At 47.2% G+C, this 20,815-nt stretch overlaps 1 protein-coding gene across 5 annotated transcripts; it reads left to right on the top strand.

Annotated features, from left to right (window-relative positions):
* The first annotated feature begins 251 nt into the window (after positions 1-251).
* Positions 252-20,673, top strand: cep170bb (centrosomal protein 170Bb). 5 transcript variants are annotated; one of them, XM_056405241.1, is made up of 20 exons: positions 252-779; positions 2,001-2,138; positions 2,597-2,686; positions 2,931-3,009; positions 3,193-3,251; positions 3,472-3,583; positions 4,002-4,103; positions 4,333-4,839; positions 6,039-7,138; positions 7,635-7,811; positions 7,986-8,103; positions 8,514-10,244; positions 11,704-11,947; positions 12,031-12,187; positions 12,521-12,562; positions 13,831-13,968; positions 14,866-14,954; positions 15,195-15,288; positions 15,378-15,429; positions 16,160-20,673. In XM_056405241.1, the coding sequence occupies exons 2-20, from the start codon at positions 2,034-2,036 to the stop codon at positions 16,345-16,347; spliced, it is 5,184 nt and encodes a 1,727-aa protein (XP_056261216.1). In that variant the 5' UTR covers positions 252-779; positions 2,001-2,033; the 3' UTR covers positions 16,348-20,673. The 5 variants fall into 5 exon arrangements, with proteins under 5 accessions (XP_056261216.1, XP_056261217.1, XP_056261215.1 ...); XM_056405242.1 differs by lacking the exons at positions 252-779; positions 13,831-13,968; XM_056405240.1 differs by lacking the exons at positions 252-779; positions 12,521-12,562.
* Positions 20,674-20,815: the final 142 nt, after the last annotated feature.

Below are 20,815 nucleotides of genomic sequence, written 5' to 3' on the forward strand. Positions count from 1 at the left end.
ATGAGACCGTGAGCTCACATGACAGGATAAAATATGAGATAGGTTATTATTAATAACAACATGGATTATTGTGTGTGTGTGAGAGAGAGAGAGACGGTGAACCTGCAGCAGGTTGATCAGCTGAAGATTCGTTAATTTACCGACACCGGAAATCAGCATGCCTTCACAATAAGAGCACAGTGAGAGGAGACCGGGCTGGTTGAAACACATAGTAGCTGAGTGTTGACTTATTCTGTTTCCACGTGCTCCTCACCGGTCTGAAGACACTGGTCCAGACCTGGTCCAGACTCAGACTGTTTTTCAGTCTAGGCTGGATGACGGACCAGGACCTCAGGGGCCAAAAGGCTTCATGTCCACAGTAGCCTCACCACCACCTGGAACCAGTTTCCCGCCACCTCTCTGGTCTCCCGCTTTATTAGGAACAGAACATTGTCAGGTGTGCAGTGATTCAGACATCTGGGACCAGTCAGATTTTATCATAAGGCTTTTATTTTGAAGGCTCCGGTGGCGCTCTTCCTGTGTCGTGGTCGTTAACGCGGTGCGTCTTGACGCAGCGGGTGGCAGCTGGTGCGTCAGGAGGAGACGGTCAGAGAGAGATGCCATAGCAGCATCACCGGGAGGATTTCATCTAGTCTTGGTCCGATCCGGTCTGAACCCGTCCGGACCGGCTCCGCTCCGCTCCGGGACGCCTCTCATGCTTTGTCCGCCTCGCAGCGCGTCAGTCCGGGTTTTAATCGGCGGAGAACAGCGGCGGAGCGGCGGCAGCATCTGGAGCAGAGGTAAGAGCTGCAGGAGGGGGAGGGGGGCAGGGCGTGGAGGAGGGGAGCGGGACCGGTCTGTCCGTCTGTCTCTCTGCCTGTCTGTCTGTCTGTCAGTCTGTCTGTCTCTGTCTCCTCCGTTACCGGAGCCTCTCCGCGGCTCCAGGGCGGAGAGGCTCCTCCTGTCCGGCCTGCAGCCGCGGATGAGGCGCTGAGGCCCGGCGGGTTATCTCTGACGAGCCGCTACACTTCATCCAGCATCCTGTGTGTGTGCGTGTGTGTGTCATGGGTGTGGCTCGGTTCAGGTGAGCTGGACTGAAGCATTTTATTGATGGTGATGGTGATGATGATGATGTCAAAGAGGTGAACAGGTTGACCCGCCCCAAGGACACGTGCAGGGACAGCAGTCAGGTAAAAGAGGCTGCAGTCATCGGTCACGTGACGTGATCCGTCATCAGTGACCTGTCTCACCTGTGTCTCTGCTGTGTGTCCATCAGGACAGAAAACGAAACATCGAGAGGATAAAACTGAAATGATTAAAAAACAGAGCTGCAGTTACAGATGTTATTAATTTAACCTGCTGATTATTATTGATCAGAAACACCTGTCACTGCGTCTCCATGGAGACTGATTCACTGAATTCCCCAATTAACAAAATAATTCCTGATTGATGGTCTGTGCATCCACTGATCTGCAGTTTTACAGTTTTACTTTCTACCTAACAACTGAAACCTGAAATTAATCCACAAATCTGAGTCTAGGTCCAGGTCCAAGTCCAGGTCCAGTCCAGATCAGACTAGATTAAAACCAGCAGGTTAAAAACAGGACTGAAGCTAATAATTATTTTCATCATTGATTAATCAGTAAATTATTGTCTCTGAATCATTTGCTCAATAAAATGTCTGTTACAGAAAAGTTGAAGTCTTCAAAGATCTTTTATTTTCTGGTCAACAATGTAAAACCAATAAAATGATCAATTATCCATCAATAAGACCGAGGACAGTAAATCTTCACTGCTGAGAAGCTGTTTGTTTTTTTCCTTTAACAAATGATAGAAACTATTTAATGAGTATCAAAATACTTCATGATCTGTCAATCGATAATTGATCAGTTGCTGCAGCTCTTCAGTTAAAGGAAGAAGAGCTGAGTCAGGAAAAGGATAGTTCATGGTGCACAGTTCCTGGTGCACAGGATCGTTGATGGTGTTCTTCCCTCACTCTCTGTCTGGCCTCCATTTCCCAGGATGCTCTGTGGTTTCCCAGCAGGCCTGTTAAGATGAGTGTGACATCATGGTTCCTGGTGAGCAGCTCAGGCACTCGACACCGCCTCCCAAAAGAGATGATCTTTGTGGGCCGAGAGGACTGTGAGCTCATGCTGCAGGTGAGATGTCTGTAGACAGGTGAGCTGGTCTGTAGACAGGTGAGCTGGTCTGTAGACAGGTGAGCTGGTCTGTAGACAGGTGAGATGTCTGTAGACAGGTGAGCTGGTCTGTAGACAGGTGAGCTGGTCTGTAGACAGGTGAGCTGGTCTGTAGACAGGTGAGATGTCTGTAGACAGGTGAGCTGGTCTGTAGACAGGTGAGATGTCTGTAGACAGGTGAGCTGGTCTGTAGACAGGTGAGCTGGTCTGTAGACAGCATTCTCACATTAAGAGTCTGGAGTTTGAATGTGTGTTTCCTTTTATTTTTTGGACCCTGAAGATGAAAAAATTATATTTAATGTTTGATTCTTCAGTTTTCTCCTGAAATGTTTTTTGTAAATTAAATATTTGTATGAATCTTAATGTTTTAAAGTGTTTCTGATGATGACGTCTGCTCTGGTTGTCCTCTGTGTCCTCAGTCCCGCAGCGTGGACAAACAACATGCTGTCATCAACTACAACCCAACTACTGACGAACACCTGGTCAAAGACCTGGGCAGCCTGAACGGGGTGAGACAGGAACTGCTATACAACAAACAAACAACCCGACACAACAAAGTGACAAAACCAACCACACAAACATGTCAACACGTCAACAGTCATGGTTTTGACTTAAAAAAAAATCATAATTCTTTAGTTTGTTTTTATTCTTTTTCTAGAACGTCTGGGCTTTCGTGCATTTTAGCTTCAGTTAAAACAAATGAATGAACCTGACATTTACGTTGTTGTTGTTGTTGTTTTCATTGTTCTTCAGACATTTGTGAACGACCTGAGGATTCCTGATCAGACCTACATCACCCTCAAACTGTCCGACATCATCCGCTTCGGATACGATATCCTTCAGTGTGTGTGTGTGTGTGTGTGTGTGTGTGTGTGTGTGTGTGTGTGTGTTACTGTGTGTGTGTGTGTGTGTGTGTGTGTTACTGTGTGTGTGTTACTGTGTGTGTTACTGTGTGTGTTACTGTAGTGGCGTGTGTTTTCGATGATGTCACTGTTGTTCTTAACCTTCTCTCCACATTCTCATGTCTACGTTCTGGAGAAGAGTCAACACAAAGTCCCAGAGGAGGCTCTGAAGGTCAGTGTGTGTGTGTGTGTCTAATGTTAAAGCTGTGGTACTTGTGACATCATCACCACTTCTCTTCAGCAGCCAGAAGGAAACAACAACACTGTAAGAGCTGTAACCATAGCAACGCAACCTGTCACTGAGATAATGCTACTTTTTTATGAGGGTAAAAAAACACCACGAAGATGTGTGTGTGTGTGTGTGTGTGTGTGTGTGTGTGTGTGTGTTGCAGCATGAGAAGTACAGCAGTCAGCTGCAGATGAGCTTGAAGGTTTCAGAGAAGAAGACGGAGCTGGAAGATCGAAGCAGAGCGGAGAAGAGTCAGAGCAAGAGCCTGACACAAGGTACTGGTACTAAAAATAATACTATTAATAATACAGCAAAAATACTGTGAATAATACTACAATCAATACTACAACCAATAATACTGTAAACAACAAAGTCAGAGCCTGACATAAGGTTATATAAATATTACTGCAAATACTACAAAAAATACAACAAATAATACTACCAATAAAGCAACAAGCAGTGAGGTATGTAACTGTCGCCCCCTGCAGGTCAGTTTGATTCCTAACCAAAAAAAAAATACTTTAAACATGGTCATACGTTTATTTTGAAAGGTTGAGGTTTCCTGTGCGAGGTTACTGTGGGAGGTCTCTGTTCACAGCTGTTTGTCATGAGAAGATGAATGAACTTTGTGTTTGTGTCTCTGATGCTGATCTGAAGTAAAATGGAGGCTGATCATGTGACACTGTGTTTCAGAGGCTCCGGTGTGTCGGCCCACTCCTCTGTACGGTCAGCCGTCCTGGTGGGGAGAGGAGGATTATGGGAGTAAAGTTCAGACCAGCGATGAGCCACATCCAGGTAAAAAAACAAAAATCTGACGAGCTCGTTAAAGTTGAGATTATATGATCATAATATTCCATCAATCCGAGTGACATCAGATGGGAAGTTCAATATTTAGATTCTTGTTTTGTGTTGATCATTTACTGACAGCTCTTATTTTGAAGTGATAAAACCATTACATGATATCATGACCTCTCATTGGTCCAGACCATGTGTACATCCATCACTAACGTCTGTGTTTCCTCAGACGGTCACAAAGACGCGCCGTCTGTGGACCCGGACTTTCCCGGATCCGTGTCAGACCCCCAACCAAAGACCATCTTCCCCTCATACCACCGTGAACCCAGCTACTTTGAGATCCCCACCAAGGACTTCCAGCACCCCAAAACCTCGGGGACGGAGCTCCACGAGATCCCCACCAAGGACACTGACGCGGCCCCGACTCCGCCCACCTCGACCCCGCCTGTCGTTCAGAGCCACGCCTCCTTCACCATCGAGTTCGACGACTGCATGCCCGGTAAGATCAAGATCAAAGATCACGTCACCAAGTTCTCCACCCGTCAGAGGAAACAGCAGCAGGCTCCGCCATCTAAGACGACCATCACGGCCACACCTGCAGAGGTGATGTCGGCAGAGAGCAAGGTGGCTGATTGGCTGGTGCACAGTGATGTCAGCATGATGAGGAGACGTCCGATGTGTGAAGACGTTTACAGCACCAAGAGCGACCTCGCCATGAACATCAAGACCCTCAAAGGTCAGAGTCCACTTAGTGTCAGCATCACGCTGCAGACATAACCCAGGTCCACTTAGGTCCACTTAGGTCTAGTCTGGTGTCTGTTGGTTCTGGGACCTCATGATGGAGTCTCTGTCCACAGGTTTGCTTCTGACAGATGAGTCCTGCCACCAACTCGTCAAGTACCGACACTTGGTCAGGACCCGTTAGATGTCCAGTGTTCTCTGTTGTAGAACTGCAGTACAGTCAGCTGACGGGTTCTGGTTTACATGCTCAACAGGTCACAAAACACCTTAAGTTAAGACTTTCCTTAAAGTCTGAGTTAAGGTTTCCTTAAAATAAAAACAGTTGCCCGAAACAAACTTAAGTCATCTCTTTAAGGTTTCGTTAAAATTTAAGGTTTTCTCCTTGCTTAGTCTTATACTTAAGGAATCACTCAAAGTCACTTAAACCGTTGCACAAAAGACCTTAGAAAACAAAGTAAGAAAAGAAACTAAACTGTAACATGACCAGGTTTATGATGATGTTCTGCGACCAGGAGACACCCTTGACGACGCAGTAGAATTTAATCGCTGTAAAATCTCTTTCACTGCTGAAAATAACTTAATGTTTTTCCTTAACAAAGGAAACCTTTTAAGAGTTTCTGTGCAACACCCTTAAATAACTCCCCCAGCTAAGGACAAATTAAACCTTAAGGGTCAGAAAGGGTCCTGACCCAGCGTTTGTGACGAGTTGGGGATGAGAACCTGTGGGAACCACGGGCACCTTATCTCAACTCCACCGGGACACACTTAGATGTTTCTAATCCTCAGAGGATAAACCTTAGCCCCGCTAACATCTCCTCCGTCATCAGGTCAAAACATTCAGTCAGATTTCTATCACAGTTTCTGATCTCATTCCTGCTCTCCACAAGATGAACCCTTTAGATCTGAATGACTCCATGATGTTTCCTCTAGTGCCCCCGTCAGGACAAACCTATGTTCAGCTCCACTCCTGGTAGAAACACATTTATCATGGACTTCAGTCAGATTGAGTTACTGGTTCAAAGCAGCTGTAAAACTGGTCTTCAGCTGTCACTACGTTTAAATCAGGGTGGAGCTGAAAGCTGAAGACTGGACTGTTGATTCTCAGTGGGATCATCAGGTCTGATGATGATGCCTGATGTTCATATCAAACATAGTGATAACATATTGATCAATGGTTGTATCTCTTGTTGTCAGGTCACCATCATGAGGATGGAACCCAGAGTGACTCTGAGGACCCGGTTCTTAAAGGGAGGAGTAAATCCCACCACTCAGTCCACTCTCACCACTCCGTCCAATCAGAGCAGTCAGAGGCGTCCCAGCAGACCGTCCAGTCAGGTCAATCTGTCCACTGTCAGCCACCTGCCCCGACACAGAAACTCCACCAGCCACTGCAGTACTCTCCGCCCAGACCAGCCCCACCTTCACCTGTGGCCCCTGAGCGGCCCCTGTCCCAGAGCCCTCCTCAGGCTCCATCTCCCACTATAGAGACGCCCAAGCAGGGGCCCCCGGAGCACCTCACCCAGCAGGCCTTCATCATCGAGTTCTTCGATGACAACCCGCGTAAAAAGCGCTCACAGTCCTTCACCCACAACCCCGCCCATGCTGACTCGTACTCCGCCCTTAAGGCCAAGCTGGAGCGGCGGAAAGGCGGCGAGAGGCCGGCATCCGTGCACGGCCATATCCCTCCCACCCAGCAGGTGACGGTCCCTCTGAAAGGACAGAGTCACGGTGGACCCCAGAGATCAAGCTCTCTGAAGAGGGAGAAAACAGAGGGGGAGGCGGCCTCGTTAAGTTCCTCCTCTCGCTCGTCCTCGGGCATCGTCATCAGACCCTTCGGCAGCGTCGGGAAGAAGTCCAAACTCGCCCAGGAGTTTGCAGCTGAATTCCTGAAGGATTCGAGTCAACAGGATTCCTCCCCAACCAGGGACAAGATGTCACCTCCACCAATGTCTGCGCCACCGGTGATGGTGTCGCCTGCTCATGCAAGGATTCCTTCCCCACAAGAACCCCCAGCACTGTCTTCAGTCTCCTACCCATCCTCACCCTTTCAGCCTCCAGCAATCTCAAAGTCCTCCATCCCCACCAATGCTGGACAGACTTCCTCTCCGGCCCACTCCTCTGGACCTCACTCGTCCTCCATGCTGCCTCTGGGCGTCCGAGCAGGAGACATGAAAGGTTCCCAGAGGACGGTGAGGAATGAGGAGGACGACAGTCTAAGTGACGCCGGGACCTACACCATTGAGACGGAGTCGCAGGACAAAGAGGTGGAGGAGGCTCGCAACATGATCGATCAGGTGAACTCACGGTGGCCCTAAAGACCCTGAGTGGTTTTAGTAAAGTAACATTCATGGTTCCTACAGTTGGTGGAGAAAATCTATGTGTAAAACTTCCTGCGTCATTAAAAACTGGCCCGGGTTGGTTTGACATCAGATGGTTTATTTAAAAAATGAGGAAACCTTTAGTTCTTGTTACTGCTGCTGCTGGTGAACGAACAAACACATACAGAGTTAGATATAATGCTATAGTGTTATCAAGTGTGTTGCCCACACCCCCCATCCCCCACCCACCACCACCATCACCACCTTCCCCAAGCTGGGCGGTCCACAGTAACATTGATCTAAACACAGATCCTGGACCCTCAGAACTGCCTCGGTCTTCATGTGAGACGTGTTGATATAAACAGAATATTTTAATTTGCTTTAGAGATGCATGAAACCTCTTGTCCTTCTTGCTCCTTCCTGTTGCCATGGTCCTGCCCCCCCTCCTCATGCATGCCCTGTGCTCTGACAGGTGTTTGGTGTCCTCGACTCTCCAGAGTACAGTGGTGTGAACACAGGAGTCTATAGACCTGTAATAAATGATGGCAAGGATGAGCAAGCTAACCTGCCTAGTGATGGTAGCACTGTGGACCCGTTGCATGGCTTTATCCCAGCTGCTATCAGCGGCCCCCCAACAGGCCCCATACAGGTAAAAACCACCGGAAAACTGAACCAGAACCTGGAAAAACATCTGTGTAGCATGTTCTGATCCCAGTGCATGCAGACTGGTGTTCCCTCAGTTTCTCCTGTAACATGTCCTGTTGGACTATGGTTCAACATTTCTATTGTCTGGTAATGTTGTTCATCACCTTCTGTTTCCCAGGTTCCAGCTGCTATTGCAGCAGGTCTGGAAGGACCCAAGTGGGTTTCCCGTTGGGCCAGTCTGGCAGACAGCTATGCTGAATCTGGTTCCACTCCACCTCAAGGGGAATGTCTAGAAGGTGCTGTGAAACTTCTGTTTGAGCCTTTTGTTAGAAAACAACATGAATGTGATCAGTGAAGGGATGAGTATCATACCTTAGACTATTGACCTGTTTTAACCTGAGATCTGTACCTGGATCATGATCTGCTGTTACCCGCAGGTAATGAGAAGTGTTCTTGTTGTCTCAGTTTTGCCTGCACTGTGGTTGGACCTCCAGATGTGGTCTGGCTGATCCAGTACTATAATATTAAAAAGACATTGTCAGATTGCTGACCTGGTCTCAGCAGAGAGCAGATCATGTGGACTGATCGTAGGTTTAGGGTAGAAAAATCAAGCATCAGAACCTGAAGTGTTCATTATAGAAAAATAAATAGACAGTAGAAGACACTGATCTGAAAAGTTGAGAAATGTGACTAATTTTTTTTGTAGATTTGCGCTTCATGAGCCGCTCGATGGGAAGTTACAGTTACGACAACTCTGAGTCCGAGTCCAGCCACAGCTCCAGGACGAGACGGCTGCTGCCCCAGGTGCCTCCAGACAAGCTGGATAGTGTCGCCCCGAGTATCCTGATTCGCCATGAATCTTACCAAGGCCAGGAACCTCTGGACAGAGTCTCTGGTCCTCCACGCCCACAGGACTCCACCCAGCGCCTTTCCGTTCAGGATGATGTGGACCCAGACAGCCTGAGTGATGCCAGCCGCTCAGATGATGGACCTGTTTTAGAGAAAACAAAGAAGAATCAGGCCAGGACCGGAGCCATGTCTCCAGGTGCCCCTGGTTCTCAGTTTAAAGGTCAGGAGAAGGTGTCTCCATCCACCAAATCCACCTCCTTCTACATCGGTTCTGAAGACCATCCAGGCAAATCTGACCAGGCTCAAAGCCCGTTACAGCCTGAGAGGACACAAGAACCCCCTGCAAAAACTCCGCCTACCACAGTCTTGATCCGACACCTGAGTGGACATGAACCCAGGAGGACAGGTGTGAAACCCAACAGCTCCGCTCCAAACCTCCAAGCACAGGACAAGGACTCTGTCCCAACTAAAGACGGCTGCATGTCATCGTTTGTCCGGCAGGAGAGCTTCACCAAAGACCAGCCCAGTGACACTGTCCAGATGAAGAAACTTCCCCACATCTCCAGCCACCCATCCATCAGAGACCTGGAGCAGAGGAGGGAGAACATCCAGGACACGCAGTCCTTCCTTCAGGAGGCCGAGGGAACTCTGTCCTCTCTGGATACCAAGTTCCCCTCGTCTGGTTCAGGTCGCAGCTCTAAGAAAGGGGGCTCCTCCAGCCACGTGGACGACTCCCTATCGGGAGAGTCAGATGTGGACACAGCAAGCACTGTGAGCCAAGTGAGTAGCAAAAATGCTCCAGTGAGCTCTGCCTCTAAAAAGCGTCCCACAATCAGCAGCCTTCAGAAGGAGAAGTCCTCCTCCAGCCCATCCATCCAAGAGAAAGGACGGCAGCTCACCGCCCGCGAACGGCTGTCTGAGAAACGCCGAAGCCAGGCGACTACTGATACATCAACTAAGGCAGAGGCAGCGAAGCGCTTCCAGATGCGCCGCAGCGCAGGGAACCGTGGTTCTCTGGATCTGTCTGAGGGCCAGCAGGGTTCTGGTCCACACTGGACTGAAACTACATCATCTGACCATGAAACTTCCCGTCCATCCAGCCGCAGCAAGAAACTGATCGCCCCCCTTCAGAAAGAAGACAATGGAAAGATGTCTAAGACGGCAACTCAGCAGGTCCTGACACGTTCCAACAGTCTGTCAGCACCACGGCCAACCCGAGCATCCATGCTTCGTCGAGCACGACTGGGCGAGGCCTCAGACAATGAAGGTGCTGAGACTGACCGGGCATCCCAGAATTCTGACAATATCACTACACCGGCCAAAGTTTCCGCCGAGGGGAAGAAGCTGTCCAGGCTGGACATTTTAGCGATGCCAAGAAAGAGGACCGGCTCCTTCACAGCTCCCAGTGACAACGAGACATCCTCCACAGGTCGGTCCGGGTTTTCCAATCGGAACTCCGAGTCCGTTGCCACCACCAGGAAGACATCGGTGGGCGACGCCCGGCAGGCAGCTAGCAAAGGGAGTGGAGCTTCGGGGAAGCAACCACTGACCCGTACCCGGTCCAGTGGAGCCAAGTACCCCAGCACTGGTGAGTCCTGACTATTTGTGTTTTCATGAATACATAATCCTGTTGTGGTTACCAGATTGTCTGCGTATCGAGGATTTGAACCTCCTCAACATCTGGACCAAGTAAGTTGAGTAAATAGAGGTCGACTCCGCTGCTACCTAGTCTGGTCTCAAGGTCTCCTTGTTGAATCGTGTGCTCTTGTGCATTTCCACGAGGATTTGCTGCATGTTTTAACTGACTGGTCATTTTTAACCACAGAACTGTAACATTTCAAACTCGCACAAAGACAAAGATACTCTGGTCTGATCATTGTCCTTTTGATTTAGTGATGCAGAAATTAACAAACTTTACCTGGACGATGAGGTTGAGGTAAATGTTCAGGCTCAGTACTGTGTCACTTCACTGGTATCAGTCCATGTCATTTCTGATAATTTTAAGTTATAAGTTTGGGTGCAGACACCAACATGATACTGCATCACACACCTGCAGCATTGTGGGTTAATGTGGACCAACTCATTGGGATTCATCACTGTAGTTTCCCAGCTGATCAGAGAGGAGCTACTCCTGAGATCAGCTGATCCAGGTTCATGTAGCTCGACGACCTCTCTTGTCATTGTGTGTCAGACGATACGACCCTGTGACGTCACCGATTTCCTATACAGAAATGTAATGGGGATATATACATATATAAATCCTCTGAATATATGGAGATATAAGTTATATAACATATATGAAATACACAGTAAAATTTGTATTAGTCTCAGACTTTCGGACATTTATAATATCTACATATATTAACAGGCTGTGGATGGATATATATTTATGTAACATCTGTCTACACTATAAACATACATACATAAATGTATATATTTCTACAGGCTAGATATATATGTCAATATAGGAAGTTCTAACAGGTTTCATATATAATTTTTAAAAATATGTTGTATAAAATAAAAATTTATATTTCATATTTGGAAATTCAATATATGTAAATATATTAAATTTTTGTGTTTTGGGTGGACTGAACCTTTTTCTACAAAACCTTTTTCCTTTGAACAAAAGAAGCCAAAGTTAAAAGTTAGATCTTAGTAGAAGCAGAAAACTGATCAGACTGATACTCACTGCTGTTACACGTTACCATGGTAACAGCTCAACAGCTGATTGGAGTTTTAAACACAGGAGAGATTCGCTGAGACCTTCAGGACTTGTTCTGGTATTCTGTAGGAAACATTTGGTCCCATGGAGTCTGCTGCTGTTGCCACGAAAACACAACCTCACAGCATCAGGTTCTGTTGTCTCAGTCATGTCTGGAATCAGGATGTGACTGTGCCCCGGTGTGTAAATCCATATCCAGCTTTCTGGGAATAGTAGTTGACCTCTCTGAACTTGTTTTGCAGTCTGATGTTCTTCAGCTCAGTGTCGCGTTGTTTGTCCTGATGATTGACCAGCTGTTGAAATAATCTACGTTACGTATTTTCAGGTTCCCGCCGCAGACAGAAGGGCTCAGACTTCTCCTCTTCCTCGGAGGAAGAATACGAAACCACTGCCGGTACTCCTAAAGCCAAACGCTCCTCCCATCCCTCCACCTCCACTCAGACTCCCCGCGGCCACCGGACGGCTGCTGCTAGATCCAAATCTGTGTCCCTGGAGACGGAGGAGGACGAAGACCAGAACGAGGTTGACCCCTACCAGAACTGGTCCACGCACAGCGCAGAGATCGCCAAGTAAAAAGACGATGAGACATGTAGAATCAAAACTGAGAGCAGATCAGTCAAACCTCCATGTTGACCTCTGTGTGTGTTTCCAGGCTCAGTCAGGACCTGGCCAAAGACCTGGCCATCCTGGCCAAGGAAATCCACGACGTCGCCGGGGACGGAGACTCGCTGAGCTCTGGCATGGGCACCACCACCTCACCCAGCTCGCTGCCCAACACGCCGGCCTCCACCATCTCCGCCAGGGAGGAGGTGGGCCATGAACCGCCAAACATCCCCCATCCCACCACACCCACCATACATACCACACATACCACAGCCTGTAAAACTGGGAGCACACTACATGATCACCAGACGTCAGTGTACCAATGATCTGTTGATTTAAATGTGGGACAGTCAATGGTTGTTACCTTGTTGTTCCAGTGTGTTCCCAGTTTAAATGAGAAACAGTTTCTATAGTTGTGTGTCTGTCGGCTCTTCAGACTGAGCCGAGAGTAAACGTCATGTTTGACCTTCAGGTTGATTGACAGGAACCTTCATCATGCTTTGGATTCTCATGATTCATTTCTCTGTCCTGCTGCACAGATGCCATCTTATCCATACTTACGTGGGGTTCGACCATCTCAGGTGTCTAACTCTGACTCATCACAACTCCTGCACTGTGGTTCCCCTCCACCACCATCCCACCCCTCCCATCGCTGATCCTAACACTCCCCTCTCACTGGTGTTGGATTGTTGTGAAGCACATTAGATCTTTGTCTGAATGAGTGGTCTGGTACGGAAGACCATTAACAACACAACCACTGAGTCAGCACAAAACAAGTTTCAACGGGGGTCAACTGCTGGTTATGAGGTGATGGACAGGTGGACCAACATAAGAACCAACATTAGAACCAGGTGGATCAACATCAGAACCTGCCCTCAATGCTTTTAAGGTTTGTTGGTTTGACTGACTGGTATTAGTCTGAAAGGACCAGGAATTAAATGCTGCTTCAGACAGGTGCACCAGAACCCAACCCGACCTGAACCTGCCTTAGCCCTATTCGACTGTACCTGCCCATTGTCAACCCAAACTAAATCTATTGAACTTTACCTGACACAACCTTCCTGACTAGCTCTCTTCTATTTTACCTGAATGGACTGGACCTGACCCAGTTTAACCCCGCCCCACTCTGCTCAACTGTCTCCTGCATCTCCTGACCCAGTTCGACCCTAGACGACCCTCTACCTGATGTAAATGGACTTACACTTATATAGCGCTTTTCTAGTCTTACTGACCACTCAAAGCGTTTAACAATACTTGCCACATTCACCCATTCACTCACACATTCATACACTGATGGAACAGCCATCAGGGGCAAAGTGCAGTATCTTACTCCGACCTGCGGACTGGAGGAGCCGGGGATTGAACCACCGACCTAATTAGTGGACGACCCGCTCTACCTCCTGAGCCACAGCCACCCCAAACCCTAACTCTACCTGATCCAGCTCTAACCTGCTCTACTGAACTCTACCCGACCTCTACCTTTCAGACTTGTGCCTGGTCCTGAGATCTGGATTGTCAGACTGTTTTGTTCTGTGCCCACTCAGTGGTTTTGTTGTTAACACTTCCATTAATGAACTAGTTTTACTGTTTGTGGGACAGTTCATGGAGCTGTAGCTGGTGACCAGTAGGATCCTCCTGCACTCCCACGTCTCCCTGATGTTTATTTGCTGTATCCCAGCAGAACTAAAATTCACTGCATACACTGTTGGCCTCCACCATCGCAGCTGCATGTTGACTTGGTGCATGTGTTCACGGAGCACCGCCATCACCAGCCAGCGGCTCGCTGGTCTGATAACCAATATTAAGAGGTCAGATCACAGGAGCCAGACTCCCTCTGCTCTCTTTCCAGCTGGTACAACATATCCCCGAGGCCAGTTTAAACTACCAGAAGGTTCCTCCAGGTTCTGCTGCCGTCTCGGACCTGGATGCAAACATGAATGAGCCGGAGCCCGGTTCTAAGCAGCGCCGTCCGTGGAACCGCGAAGAGGTCACTGTCTAAACCCACTGAGGCTACGTTCACACTGCAGCTCAGTATGACGTTTAATGTGACAAAGGATATTTTGTGAACAGACTTAGATTCTGAACCATTTATTCAACACTTTACCTATAAATCTCTGAAACTACGACAAGTTTCAATCTTCAAACTGTCTGTTTCACTGAATAACAGATTATTATTTAGGCGTCCCACTGATCTTTTGAGGGTCGCATGGGGATGGAGCCAATCGCAGCTGACATTGGGTGAGAGGCGGGTACACCTGGATCACAGGGCTGACCCTTAGAGACAAACAACCAGTCACACCTATGGCCAGTTAATCTGCAGGTCTTTGGACTGTGGGAGGAAGCTGGAGAACCCAGAGGGAACCCACAGATGGAGAACCCAGAGGAAACCCGCATAGACAGAGGGGAACAGAAGGGCGATATTTTAAGAATTATTTAACATTATTACATCACTATTATTATTATTATTATTATTATCCAGTAATCAATAATCATTTTAGCATCTTACTTGATCCGCTGCAGTAATACATACCCTGACATTTAGAATGCTAGCTCAGTGATGTGCAAGTATTAGCATGTTCCCAGCTGGCTAGTGTTAGCATGTTCCCAGGTGGCTAGTGTTAGCATGTTCCCAGCTGGCTAGTGTTAGCATGTTCCCAGGTGGCTAGTGTTAGCATGTTCCCAGGGACAACAACAATAAAACAAATAAAAGTTCTGCACCTGAAAACCTGCAGCGTGAACGTAGCCACATATCTATGAAAGTTGACTTGACTGCAGCTGTTGCAGTTAGTTTTGGTGTGCTGGGAAACAGGAAGTGATGGTGTCAGTGTTGATGTGATGTCACAGACCTCTGAGGTCATCATGCCCCCTCCTCTGTCTTGTTCAGGTGATTCTGGATAACCTGATGCTGAACCCGGTGTCTCAGCTGTCTCAGGCCATCCGGGAGAACACGGAGCAGCTGGCTGAGAAAATGAAGTAAGGAGACCCTTGATGACTCTGTGGTGTTTCTGTTCATCGTCAATAATCAGGACAAAATTATTTCAGTTGAGGCTCATTCAGCTCAACAAAGCTAATGTGTCAGAACCAGGTACAGGTTTCTTTGGGTCAGTTCATGTGTGGGTCCGGTTGCTCCGGGTTCAGGTCTGTATCGGACACTGTTTGGACCCGTTACAGCTGCCATGTTCCATCTTCATGCTAACCTCATGTTTCTCTCAGGGTTCTGTTCCAGAACAAGGCCGAGGTCTGGGAGGAGATTGAAGCGAAGATCAATGCTGAGAACGAAGTCCCCATCCTGAAAACCTCGAACAAGGTTCCTCTCAGACTCAACAATTGTTCTTAGTAACTCTCAGGTTTCATGTGAGCGCTGCTGGAACCTTCTGTTCTATGTTTGTGTTGCAGGAAATTACCTCCATTTTGAAAGAGCTGAGGAGAGTCCAGAGGCAACTGGAAGGTAACAGCAGATTTCATCCTGCTAGTGTTAATGAACACGTCCTGAAACAGGTGTGATTGGACAGTTACCATAAAAACAGCACAACACGATAAAACATCCAATCCCAGGTATTTGTCTTCCTGAGAGCCAGTGACAGGTGCACAGGTTTTTTTTTTTCAGCATTTCAATAAAGTTTTAATATTTTCTGTGTGAAACAAGCAGACTACAGACGATATGGTGCAGAACAGTAATTAACGTGATTTGCAGGGAGGTCGAAGGGTGAATAACTCACCTACAGTCTGTTTGCCCCGGTCCAATTCAGGTGATGAGGTTGTAAACTTGTAGATTTGGTTTGTGAGAAAAATTCATGTGAACCAAAATGCATCATTACAAACCAGGTGAGGACGTTCCCTCCCTCTGATTGGTTAGATTGTCTGGAGCAGGAAAGTAAACGCAGGAAGAAGGTGAGTTCTTCTGCTGGTGGGTCAGATCCAGATCAGAACTCCTTCACATTAAGAGACTTTGATTTAAACCTGTTCTGTGGGAGAAACCCAAACCACCCAAACCACCGAACAGCTGCAACAGAGCGTCCAGAGAGAGATCCACAGTGGGGCTAGGCGAGGCTAACCGTTTCCCCTTGCTTCCAGTCTTTGTGCTAAGCTAGGCTAATCACTTCTGGGATGTGTTGTTTTATAAAATCTGAAACTTCACTAGAGGTGGGTTGATAATTGTCCTCTTGTTCTTGCCATAGTAATAAACACTATCGTGGAGCCTGGTGGGAGTCTTCAGACTGCAGCCGTTGGGACGTCATCTCTGGATCAGACGCGACCGACCTCGAGGGAGAAGAAACCCACCTCCAAACCCCGTGGCGCCCCCCCAGCCTCCAACGCCAATGAAAGCACCAAACGACCACCTCGTGGACCCGACGGGGGCCACTAAATGGCCTGAGCAGGCCAACGTAGCACCTCTGGATAGTGACTGTGCATCCACACCCTCAGCTGCCTCTTTGATGATCCACTTTCTGTAGCCCCTGGAGAGGCGTAGTTCTGCAGAGGTAGTCTAGATCAGCTGGCAGCCATGTTAGGAGATGTAGCTGAACACAGACGTCAACTTATTGTGTTGTTAGCTTGAATGTGGCAACAGAAGTAATTTGTCTTCGGCCTCAAGTCATCAGCTGACGATTGTCGTTGGGTTGTAGCTCCTGGAGAAGGTCTGAACATGAGCTGTGTCCATTTTCAGGAGGCCACCTCCTACAGAGTCCACAAAGACCAAGTCTCAGACAAACATGGTCCAAACCTGCTTCTATTCGGAGGACTCCAGGTCCGACATCTGAGGTGGGGGGAGGAGGCCACTGAGTCTTCACACTGTAAAATGATAAAGGATGATTTCAGTCAGACAGGGTTAAGTCGTGGGTCAGTCGATGTCTGATCTGGTCTCGTGGTGAATCAGCTGACCACGAACCTGCAGCTCACTGTTTCACTGATTTCTTAGTCTTTTTATATTTTATAATCGTTCCCGCTCTTTTCTATCCTATCACTCATTAGCTGTGTCCCAGTTCAGGGACCCCTTCCTTCAAAGGATGTGGTCTACGAAGGCATGGCCTCCAAACAGGATTTCCTGTTCATCCTCAGCTGCTGTTTTATTTGTGGAGTCTTCTTCTCTTTTTGAAGAATGATTCGTCACTGCTGTGCAATGAATCTTGGGATAGGTTGGACCATGAAACAAAGGACACTCTGAACTGAGACACAGCTGATGTGTCTGTCTCTGCTTTGTGTCAATAACCACAACATTTACAACAACTTGCAAACCTTTGTGTCAAGTTTTATTGTGGTCTTAGAGACGAGGATCATGTCCTCCACTGTCCTCACCTGGTGAAGACCTAAACATCTGGATCACCTGTTGTCCCCAAACCCCTGACAGGTGTTCTACTTGTGTCCTATAGAAACTGAACACGGCTGAACTTCACCCTCAGACTGACTGACCTTGTGTCTTTGTGGACAATGTCATCTGAAGGAGACGGCCTCAGAATGGGACGCAGGTTAGCTGCAGAGATTGACTGATGAAACCTTCATGTCATCTTGGTGGAGTCTATCACCTGGACACATTGTGCAGGTCTTGATTTTGACCAGTGTGGTGTTTAATTAGTCTCAAAACTAAAAGCATATAAAAACTGCGAGCGCACTGTCCATCGAGAGCATGGAGCCGTGATGAGCGCAATGTTTCAACACTCGCGAAGGAGGATAGGGAGAAGGAGAAGGAAGAGACGAAGGAGGAGAAGAAGCCTCTCATGTACTGTGGCTCGCTGAGCAGAGATCGCTCCTTTGCGACATAGGTTTCCCGCCCCGGGATCTGTTCAGTGCGTTCGCATCACACAAACATGTTTTTAAGCGCATGACTTTTGCGACTAATAAAACGCCATTGACCAGGAGACGGTTTGTGTCACCTGAGCAGGAGTCTGTCGTTCAGGTGACTCATCCAGATGTCGTATTGTAAAGCACAGTATTTTTAACCCTTATCTGACCGATGCTACGGTCACACAGCTGCCGGTTTACAGCAGCTGGAGGAAACTGCTGGCGGTGTGGATGCATCTGAACCATCCAAACCTCATTGTATCCAGTCATCAGTCAGTAAGACGTATATAACCCTGTAGAACAAGCTCAACAACATTTAGTCGACGCTAAAAAAAGAAGCAGCTGCTTACTCCGCAGTTCAAATGTAAACTGATCAACTTTGTGCTTCGAGAATCTGTCACGTTGCATATGAACAGATGATCGCTCGTGTCCGTTTTTTTGTCTGTGTTCATGAAGAGACGTCAGGCGGTCCGACACGCCTCGGCCTCAGACACAAAACAGCTGCTCCACTCGTCTGTAAAGAGAGGATGTTTGACTGAATGTGTTTGCTGCCTGTCCTCTCTCTGTTTCTGCTGTGATTACTGTCCAACTTTAGCTGAATGTTGTGAGTGCTGAATGTCAAATGTCTGTTGACCTCAAAAACAGCTGATCCAACATGAGACGTCCTGCTGGTCCTTAAACGCATCGCCTCTCTGAGTCACAGTAAAACTGGACAATCTGCTCTCATACTATAGGAATAATGTAACCAACCTGTTCTTGATCGGTCGAGACAACTTCGTTAACTTGAGAACAAGTGTAGCTTTTGTTTCAGTTAATGTCAGATGATTAAAACAGGATTAAATTCTCCACAGAAAAGTCGTTCTCAGTCATCACGACTTCAAGGTAAAAGGTTCTGTGTTTGTCTCCAGAACAGATGAAGAGTCTCTGCTGACCATCAGTGGTGTGATTCTGCGAGTGTGATTGGTCCAAAGGTCAGAGGTCTGACTGTAGAAATTACATGTAAGACCATTACCTACATTACTGTCTTTTTCCAGAGCTTTCAGCCACATCCCACAGTCTTCACAGAGGGTTATTGTCTGATGACCCACCTGTTGTGACTGTGAGCTGCAGCTGACTGTAGACTCCTCTTTAAACCTGTTAAATTCAGTTGATCTGTTTTAGGCTCCGTCCACACGACTAAGTTTTCATCTTCAAACTAAAATGATCTCCATCCAGACTATCACACCTGAAAACTCACATACACGAGTGTTCACCTGCACTGAGCATGTGCAAGGCGGTGTAAACAGGAAGTAGATTGTATCCTCTGCAGTTGTAGCATTAAAACAGAGAATGTAAGTGAACAGCAGCTGCTGCAAAGACAACAAGGTCAGTAACACTGTCATTCATCATCATGTTGTATTTACCACTGGTAGTCCAGGCTGATGACAGCCAATCAGGAGAGACCATTGGTGTGACCTCATCATTTACAAAGGTCCCACTTTCTGTCCAGAATACAATACAACCCCGAGTTTTCAAACTAAAACACAACCCCAGAGTTTTCAAAATAAAACACAACCCCAAAGTTGTCAAAATAAAACGCAACCCCAGAGTTTTCAAAATAAAACGCAACCCCAGAGTTTTCAGAATAAAACACAACCCCAGAGTTTTCAGAATAAAACACAACCCCAGAGTTTTCAGAATAAAACAACAGCAGAAGTTTCAAAACTTTCAAAATTAAACAACTCCAGGAAAGCTTCTGTTTTCGATGTTGAAAACTCTGGAGTCGTGTGAACGGAGGAGGAAACATAGAAGAATAGATGAGTTTTAAAATGAAAGCACTGTGGACGTCGCCTTAGAAAAGTGCTCTATGAATAAAGAATTTACATCTTTACCATCTGCTTAGCAGAGGCGGAGGTCGAGGTGAGACACCTGTGTAGAGTGTGTGTGTGTGTGTGTGTGTGTGTTTGTTCCTTCCTCCATGTGTTGAAGCAGCTGGGCCTCAGTGTAGAGACGCTGTACAGATGTAAGTAGAAACAGCAGCTGAGTGAAGTCCTGCTGATGAGCAGTGTGTGTTTAGCTTAGCTTAGCACAAAGACTGGGAGCAGAGGGAAACTGTTAGCCTAGCTGCTGGTTATTGTTGATTGGTGTCATCACTGGATCACTGAGCTGTGACCATGAAACAGTTAATGAGCTGTGTGAACACTGAGCAGGTCTGTTCAGGTGCCTTGTAGCTGATGCCCTCAGTGTTGTTTGACAGGCACAGTTGTCCTCTCTGTGGCTCTCTCCTCTGTTCTGTGATGGAGCTAGGATAACGTTTCTCCCTGCTTCAGTCTTTGTGCTAAGCTAGGCTAACTGGACTCGGGAGGATTTCACTCAACTGTGTTTGGCTGGAGAAACAGAATATTTTAGACTTTTATTTTGTAAAGTGCATGTTTCCTGTAGCTTGAGGCAGGTGAGAGTTTGAGGCTAGTTCACCAAATGTGCACTTTTTCATTTGACACACACCTGGTGGAGACAGGTGGAGTTTTATTTTTTCAGTCATGGTGTGTTCGTGCTCTGCAGCCATTGAGAATGTATTTATTTATCACCTGCCCACAACAAACCTGATTGGCTGTTGCTGTGATGATGTAACTGCTGCTGCTCCAGGTGATTGGTTACTTTTGTTACCATGCATGAAGCTGTAGAAACAGGCTGAATAGACCGTGGTTCATATTTACTCTGGATGTTTCCTTTTCTCAGAAAAAAACTTTTTTATGCATTCAATCGTGTGAAGGTCCTTTCAGAATAAAACCTTCCTGTTATTTATTCAGTTCAAATGATTTGCAGATATATGGACTCTCATGTGTTCATCATCAACAGGATTTCTTTGTATCACCATGTCATTTGTAATAAACTGATTTCATGCATCCTTTTGTATGATGTCATAATGACCAGCCTCCTGTTGCCCCGGTAATGTCTCACCTCTCACAGCAGTGTCTCTACACTTCCAACGGATCCATTGCTTCATCTGCACACATAAACCCTTCATTTAAAGGAGCTATATGTAATTTTAGCTATTGCTAGAAAGCTAATGTTAG

This window comes from Seriola aureovittata, chromosome 19, assembly GCF_021018895.1.
Source record: "Seriola aureovittata isolate HTS-2021-v1 ecotype China chromosome 19, ASM2101889v1, whole genome shotgun sequence".
In the NCBI taxonomy this organism is placed as follows: Eukaryota; Metazoa; Chordata; class Actinopteri; order Carangiformes; family Carangidae; genus Seriola; species Seriola aureovittata.

Bases quoted from the DNA above. Each gene is read 5' to 3' on its own strand.
- cep170bb (XM_056405241.1), top strand. From the start codon at position 2,034: ATGAGTGTGACATCATGGTTCCTGGTGAGCAGCTCAGGCACTCGACAC. The intron at 4,840-6,038 runs GTCAGAGTCCAC...TCTTGTTGTCAG, and splicing joins GAACATCAAGACCCTCAAAG to GTCACCATCATGAGGATGGA. The intron at 15,430-16,159 runs GTAACAGCAGAT...TTCTTGCCATAG, and splicing joins AGTCCAGAGGCAACTGGAAG to TAATAAACACTATCGTGGAG.